General features: G+C 35.3%; 1 protein-coding gene across 1 annotated transcript; it reads left to right on the top strand.

The window, feature by feature from the left end:
- Positions 1 to 738: 738 nt before the first annotated feature.
- Positions 739 to 6,500, top strand: LOC105121630 (uncharacterized). Its single transcript, XM_011020360.1, has 6 exons — positions 739 to 962; positions 1,882 to 1,943; positions 2,887 to 2,938; positions 4,848 to 4,938; positions 5,399 to 5,501; positions 5,592 to 6,500. The coding sequence occupies exons 2-6, from the start codon at positions 1,941 to 1,943 to the stop codon at positions 6,294 to 6,296; spliced, it is 954 nt and encodes a 317-aa protein (XP_011018662.1). The 5' UTR covers positions 739 to 962; positions 1,882 to 1,940; the 3' UTR covers positions 6,297 to 6,500.
- The last annotated feature ends 1,220 nt before the right edge of the window (positions 6,501 to 7,720 follow it).

The raw sequence follows: 7,720 nt of genomic DNA on the forward strand, positions 1-7,720 counted from the left end.
AATAAACATGCAAAGTAAGAGGATAAAAAAATTAGTTATGAAACATGCATTAATTTTAAACTTTCTTGTTAAAATATCCAAATAAATGTTAAAATAAAGGGAGTTTTAAAGTTACCGCAAAAGAAAATAATTCTGTGTATTAACCTCAAGCTTTTAAAAATTCTCAACCAAGGATTTTCATCCATTTTCAAAGCTTCTTGTCCATGTTTCCGTCTATGTTGCATTTGTTTTTGTAAAACAAATGTCGTTTCGTCAAGAATTTAACATTTTCTTAGTTATTATAACGAGAAATCTTAATCGAAATTTTTCGAAAGTTTGATGGTAAAATTTAAACAAATAATAGCTTGAGTGTAAAATTAATAATGCCTCTATAATTTGCTGGTATATTTGATGTTTGCCCTTTGGATATCTCCTTTTTTGTCTCAAAATATACGCCAAATTAAAATTTAATATTCTCTCTTTTCATCAATATTTAAAAATATTATTTTAACTGCCTTCTAAAACTTTAGGTTTTCTCTCTCTAGTCATGACTGGACCCATTAAACTCCCACCCAGATTGCAGGCCCATCAATAGATGAATCTAGAAATCTACGAGTTCTTGGGTTCATCTTGCCTAATTTATGCGCAAAAGGCCCATATCCAACCCATTATATATTCTCCTAATATCACCCTCAATTTATGCTTCTAAATTATAATTTCTCCCCGGAAAACAAAAGACAGAAAACGTTAAAAGTCAAATCGTTCTCTTCCCCCCTCTGGAACCCAAGCAAAATTAGCCGTAAAATTGCGACAGCTCACACTTAAATGGCAGCCTCTTCTCCACTCATTAGCAATAACAGCTCCGACATCGGCCAAACCGCCATCTCCGCCGCCGCCGCAGCGTCTTTCAGCGTGCCACCGAAGACTCTCCGCGGCCTCAACAAACCTAAGTGTATTCAGTGCGGTAACGTTGCTCGCTCAAGGTACATATATGTACACTTAGTACTTTATAATTGTACACGGTATCGTTTTCGTTTTCGCAGTTAGGTATTGTTTGTTTCAATTTCGAATTACTCAGCTAGAATAGTGGAATTGAATTTAAGAGGTGTGATTGTGTGAATTTATTATGAAGATAGTTACTTCAACAAATGTGAATGATAGGTGCCTAGCCCTAGCAGTATTGTATAGGTCAATACCGGTCAACAGAGGAGTTAATTTACCAGGGGAGATAAACAAGTGGTGATTTACTTTCGGTGTCCTCTTTAAAATGCATTGAGTGAATGATAATCTGTCTGAGGATTTTGGCTATCTCGAGTGAGATTTTACACCTAGTCTCGAGCTTGTGATCTTTAACTTCGAGGAAATTTTCATAGGTGTAGTAAATAAAGTTAAAGGCTAAAAATGTAGTTATGTAGCTGTGAGTCAGTAAAATTGGGGTTTTCGACACAGTATTTGGATATAGTCCTACCCTTTTTCTCTTCTTTTTTTGGGCAGTTAGGTATTGACTATTAGGTTATACAAGGTTTGTCCGCTTGGATTTCTATTTAAGAGGGGTGTGTTTAACTCGCTTTCCACGTCTATTGGAAACTGACCAACTCAATTTGGTCTGTAGACACTTCCAGTGGCGTGTTGAACGGCTGATTTTTAGTGTTTAATAAATTGGTTTGTATAGGGAGCCCACCTAGCAAATGCTATTGTTACTGATAGTGCTGATATCTAAAATTCTGCATGCTTAGTGGGTAGGTTTGTGATTGTTGAAGATGCTACTCCAGCATGCATGTGTGTTAGAGAAGTATATATTTGTCTGTCTATCATTTACATTTTATTATTGTGAATGTATCTTAAAAAAATTTACATCTTTTCCACTTTTTGAACCTTTCATTAATGGAACTATCTATCCAGGTGCCCTTATCAGTCGTGCAAAAGTTGCTGCTCAAGAGCACAAAATCCATGCCATATTCATGGTACCCCTATATTCTTGTGCAAATTATGCCAAACTATTCTCTTTGTTGCATGTTATTGCCCCAGCATCAAATTTGATATTCTGTCTTATTATGGAAAGAAAAAACTTCTTAGAAGGATTTCTCATTCAAAAACTACTGTAAATCCAATGATTTTCTTTTCATTATTATCTTATCTTCGCATGCTTTTTTTCACGTATCTTGGAAGGAATATTTAGAGAGAAACTACAGTGTCAAGCCATCCAACCTTATCTTCTTTTTGGCCTGTTAGGGGAATAGAATCATTCCACCATTACTTATTTCATATCATCTGAGGAGGTTGTTTCTCTAACGACTAAATGATCATATATGGTACATGGTCCTAACTGGGATTGCAATGCATACTTATTGTTTTTTTTTTTTTTGTGAGAAATCTATTCTCTGATAAATGCTTGATACAAGGAGAATTTCTTCTCGGATTTGAGCATTGATAAATTTATATGTAGGTGAATTGATGGCCATTTTTACTTTGTGTGCTTTCTTAAACTTGAATTTGATGCTAGATATCTGAAGAAAAGGTTTTTATCTTTGGCTATTCAGCTTTGTTTGGCTGAAGTGATTAAATGATCTGGTGTCACATATCTTACTGTAAGTTTAGCCCCTGACGAATTGAGTCTCAGAGGAAGATACATGAACAATTAATTTTCAACTGGAAACTTTAGTTGATTTCAGTTGAAGGTGGTGTGTTGTGTGCAAGAAAGGAGGAAAATCTTAGCCATTTGCTTATTTACTGTCATGTGGCAGTGGGGTTTTGGATTATGATCGCTACTTGTCTTAGAATATGTTGTGTGCTTCCATGTTCAATATTATTCCTTGAAATCTGGCAACGAAAGGTTTTGACTTGTGACCATGGAAAAGAATATATGGGATTTGCTTCCTCATGTTCTATTTTGATTGATTCGGACAGAGGAAGGAGCAAACAGAGGATTTTACGGAGTTGATGCTACCTCCATTATTAGGTGACAGCTCTTCCTTGATAGTTCTAAGGTGTTGGAATTTACTCTTTTCTTGGTTTGCAAGCTGGTAGATAAGTTGTAAGCAGCTTGATAATACCCCACATGTTATTATTTTTTTTTTTTACGAGAAGTAGTGCCCCTCTTTGGTACATTGAATATTGATCAGTGTACTTTTATCTCACTGACAAAAAGGACATCTTAAGATTCCTTAAGGTCAGCTATGTACTAATCTACTCTTTTGAATTCATATGATTTCATGAAAGGTTTGGGCTTGTAGAGAACTTGAGTAAGCTTAAGATTTAAAGGTGAAAGGTAGATGATACTTGAGAAATCAAGTTGCTGGAAAGTCTGGATGGAGTTTGATTTCTTTGGTGCTATGTGATCATGAAAATACCAAAAGAACTTTAAGAATTTGTACACCGAGGTTTAGAAAATAGAGGAACAAGGCTGGTTGTGAAGTGAAAAATGGATATTGTAAAAGAGGAACTGTGGGCTGAATACAGGATGTTGCTCTATGAAACTGGATACTCTTCATGGACGATGAAATAAGGAGCCTGCCTATGGTTTAGCTGGGTGCGCACTGAAACCTGTATGAGAATTTCCCAAAATTAGCATATTAGTTTCTCATTCTTATTTTTTTTTCATTGATATCATCAAGAGAAACTTGACTTGAAATACAAAGGATCATAAAAAAGGAGGTCTTGTAGAAGACCGGCAACAGTCTGAGCACCTGATTTTCCTTAGTAGACCTGTAACGTGATGACTTTTAGGTTTGTAATTTAATAAAGGGACTTGAATGCATGACAAGTTAGCTTTGAAGGGTAAGGAAAATCTGCAATTGATGTTTTGCTGATAGGTCCTGGTCAGGAAAGGTTTTGGAGAGATGCTGTGTAAAAAGGATTTTTTTTCTCTTGCTCAAGTTTTGGTTTTTGTTACTGGAAGCCTTATCTAGATGTTTGTAGAGATGAGCACCTCAACATGTTACACCTTAAATGACTTATCATCATGTCATATTTTGTTGCACCTCCTGCTTCCTATGTTGGAAGTAACTAGATAAAAGCCGCAGAGAATTAAAGAGGATCGTTTATAACTAGGAGGAAAAAGGAGAGAGGGGTTGAACGCTGGGCGCACATATCTACGTAAAGTAAAGAAGGTTGAATTTCCTCCAATCAAAGTCTTGTATCTTTAAGAGCACATGAAAACTTATGTCATTTTCATTGTTCAGATTGGATTATGATTGCTTGGTTCAAACCTAATAATTGAACACCTAAAGTTGATGAAAACATACCTAAGACATATAGAACCGTACAGAAATCATGTGAGTTGAAGCTATCTTCATTTAAGCATGCTCAACTATTCCTGAGTAGGAAACTAACAGATAAGCACCAAATGGACTAGCCTAAAGTTGAAATAAATATGCCCAAGACATAGGAATAACTAAAATGTGCAAGCTGTTATCATGCCTATAAAATTATGCATCTCACCATGTCAGTCGGCTGCCACGGCTGATTTAAGGACTTGTGTAGCTCACTTTAGATTTATGTCTGAACTACTTATGCAAAGTCATCTTGCATGTGGAGACGTGTTTAAAGTCCCAACCCCCAAGTTCTCATATATGCTTGTGGGTGTCTGCATATGTGGAACAGTATAAAGACTAGATGCCAAAACTTGATGCATTGTCACACAAATTGTAAGAACGAAGTGTGGAAATTCAGTTGCTACATGATTTTGGTGACGGGAAGAAAATGTTACATAACGCTTTCAATATTGCAATTGTCTTTGAAGTCTCACCTTCAAGGGTGATGCATTGTAAATTGACATACCAGTTTGTTATCCATTTGTAAAGAACAAGTAAATTGTCTGCGTGCCATTATATTTTTGGTCTGTTTACATCCTCATTTTGTAAATGCAGTTCTTAAAGCAAATGCAACATTTCCAGACAAGACTCCAGCTTCAAGTGCTCCTCTCTTTGAGCAGCAGCCGAATGAAGCACCTCCTGCAGTGTAAGTTAAATTACTGTCTGGAAGCAAACCTGTTGTACGCATCCATATTCATTCTTATGTCATGTGTTGTGACATGGATGCTTGACAAATTACTAAAATATCAAGCAAGAAACGACCTTACGCAGTGGTTGAAATCTGTTACTTCAGTAGATGATACTTTCACTTCATTATTGACTTCTTATCCGAGGTTAGGTTGTAAAAATTGCCATACGGCTCAAAACAAGAATATGATGCATTTTATTACATTCAATTTTCTTTTTGTAAAATCGTGAATTCTTTAATTCTCTGTTCTTTCCATTGAACTCCTTGTTTGTTTCTTCTAAAATATGCTTTGCTGTTCTAAAGGTACTCGTTCTGGTTTGCTAAATGCTATACTATTTTTATCTTTTGGATTTTATTCAACTTCTTCGACCTGGTTGTCTATACCCTGCATTACCTACCTTCTTGGGATGTGTTTCAGGAGTTCTCATAGAACCGCATCACTTAGGCAACTTTCTAGCAATTTTTCCCAATTCAACAATTTACATTCCCCACTCCGTTCAAGGAAATCATTGACCAGAAAGGTGTGTTATAATAAGCTGATATATACCATTGCTGACTCTGTTATATTTTGGCGCAATAAGGTTTTTCCTGATCTGAAGGATCTGTTTCAGGAAGCCGCGGCTATAAATGAATGGAGGTTTTCCAAATTGAAGGAATTCAAGGATAGAAATATTGAAGTGGAAAATGAAGCTTTTGATCGGTACATGCATAATATTAGCCTACTGGAAGAGGTATTTTCTTTGAAATCTTTCCCAGAAGGCTCCACTGAGGATGGATCACACTCTTCAAACCACGACCATGCATCTGCAGAGGATGACACAGAGGAAAAGATGGTTTCGGAGCAGAAATTGAAGCTTCGGTCGAATCGTAGGAGGAGCGAGAATGTCCGTAAGAGGCTACATCAACTCGTTGATGGAGGATTGAAGAAGCTTCAGAAACTCGAGTTGAATAATGGCAGTGTTAATAACCAAAATGAACTTGATAAAAGGCCGGAGAAGGCAAAAGGTTTGAGGGCTGAGAGGGCTTCAGCTTTAAGTGATCTTATTGACAAGCTAAACAAGGCCCGCAACGAAGAAGATCTAAATTCTTGCATGGAAATAAAGGCCCAGCTTTCTAGTCAGCACACTGGGTCTAGAACAGAAACCAAAGATGTTGAGGTATCGAAGGAGCAAATTGCCAAAAATGACGGGGCACCACCCCAAAAAGAATTGGATTATTTTTCCCAAAAATTAATTAGAACAGTGGAAATTGACCTGCAAGCTCTGACAAGTATAGATGCACACTTCTCTTCCCTAGAAAAGATAGAAGATTTGTGATGTGGTTCGGTCTATTAATAGAGGATAGGGATTAGGTTAGTCTAGAAGATAGAAGGTAGCAAAGCTATGCTTTAATACCGATCTAGTCTGGTGGCCTGAACTTCTCTCTTTTAGTTTCGCCCATTCTTGGATGTCCTTGTGTAAAATATGTCGTCGTTGATATGGAAATTAGTAAGATCCACGTGTCATGTATTTTCTTTTGCACCAGGTCTTCCGTGAAGGTTGATTGCGATTTGCTTTTATGGGTAAAAGTATAGTGTTAATGCTGAGCTGTTTCAATTCGTTCGTCCTGTGATCGCCTAATATGCTAGAAATTTCAATCGAGCACTGGGCCATTTCTTTGCCGGAAGGGAAAGCTGTTTTGTAGGTAGGCTGTGCCTCCTATTTTGACCAGCACTGAAGGATGCGACGGTGTTATTAGCTGGTCAACACTCTGTGCTGACTTTTCTTAAGCCTGACCTTCAGCAGGCACAAAGTAAACATAAAACGAAAAAAATAAAAATAAAAATAAAAATAGACATGACATTTCACAAGAGACACGATGATTGAAGGAAGGGAAGCTTGCCTGGGGCAGCCTCGTTGGGCTAAGAAACTGGGTCAATAGCCGGGTTAATGAATTTGGGGTATATGTGCAATAAGGTCCGTTAACACTGTTAGTGCTTTCGTCATTCATAGTGTTTTTCAACTGTTAACTTTGAATATTTTTAGAACACGCTCTTTTATATTTGAAAAAAACTCCTAAAAAGTAATAAATAATATTAAAAAATTAAAATAAAAAAAATTAAGTTCTATACCAGTGACTTTTTTCCTCGTGTGTAGTTCATCATTTTATAAATTAAAAAGATATTAATAATGTAATTAGTTAATTTATATATAATTAATAAATAACCAAAAAGCTGAGAAATCCAGATTTTCTTATATATATAATTAATCATTTTCCTCTCATTTATAATTAATTATTTTTTTATAATTAATAAATAAGTAATTATAAAATCAAGGAAAGAAAAAATTGGCAAGAGCTAGTTTTGTATTTGTGACTTATTTTTTAATTCTTTATTTATTTATTATCCTTTTAAGAATATTTCAAAGTTAGTCAAATAATACAATTAGTTACAGAAGGACGAAAAAGTTCGGATAAAAAAGTTTTTAAAAGAAGGGATTTTATTAAGAAAAAAATGATACTACAAGAACCCTGAACTCAATAAAACTATGGTCATGAAAGTGTATTTTAAAGGTAAAAAAAATATTCATCATTTAAATTAAAAATAATTTTATTTTAATTAGATAATAAAAAAAGACAATAACAACAAATGAACCAAATAATAAAAACAATTATGATAATATGAGAAAAGAATTCCTTTTCTAAAAGGGTAAAAACAATGCAACTAAATTATTAAATAATAAAACATGAAATGATGAAATTG

The sequence above is a fragment of the Populus euphratica genome, unplaced genomic scaffold (genome assembly GCF_000495115.2).
Source record: "Populus euphratica unplaced genomic scaffold, PopEup_1.0 scaffold25.1, whole genome shotgun sequence".
Taxonomy (NCBI): Eukaryota; Viridiplantae; Streptophyta; class Magnoliopsida; order Malpighiales; family Salicaceae; genus Populus; species Populus euphratica.

Coding starts and splice junctions, on each gene's coding strand:
- LOC105121630 (XM_011020360.1), top strand. Junction 2,939..4,847: donor GATGCTACCTCCATTATTAG/GTGACAGCTCTT, acceptor TTGTAAATGCAG/TTCTTAAAGCAAATGCAACA. Junction 4,939..5,398: donor AATGAAGCACCTCCTGCAGT/GTAAGTTAAATT, acceptor GATGTGTTTCAG/GAGTTCTCATAGAACCGCAT.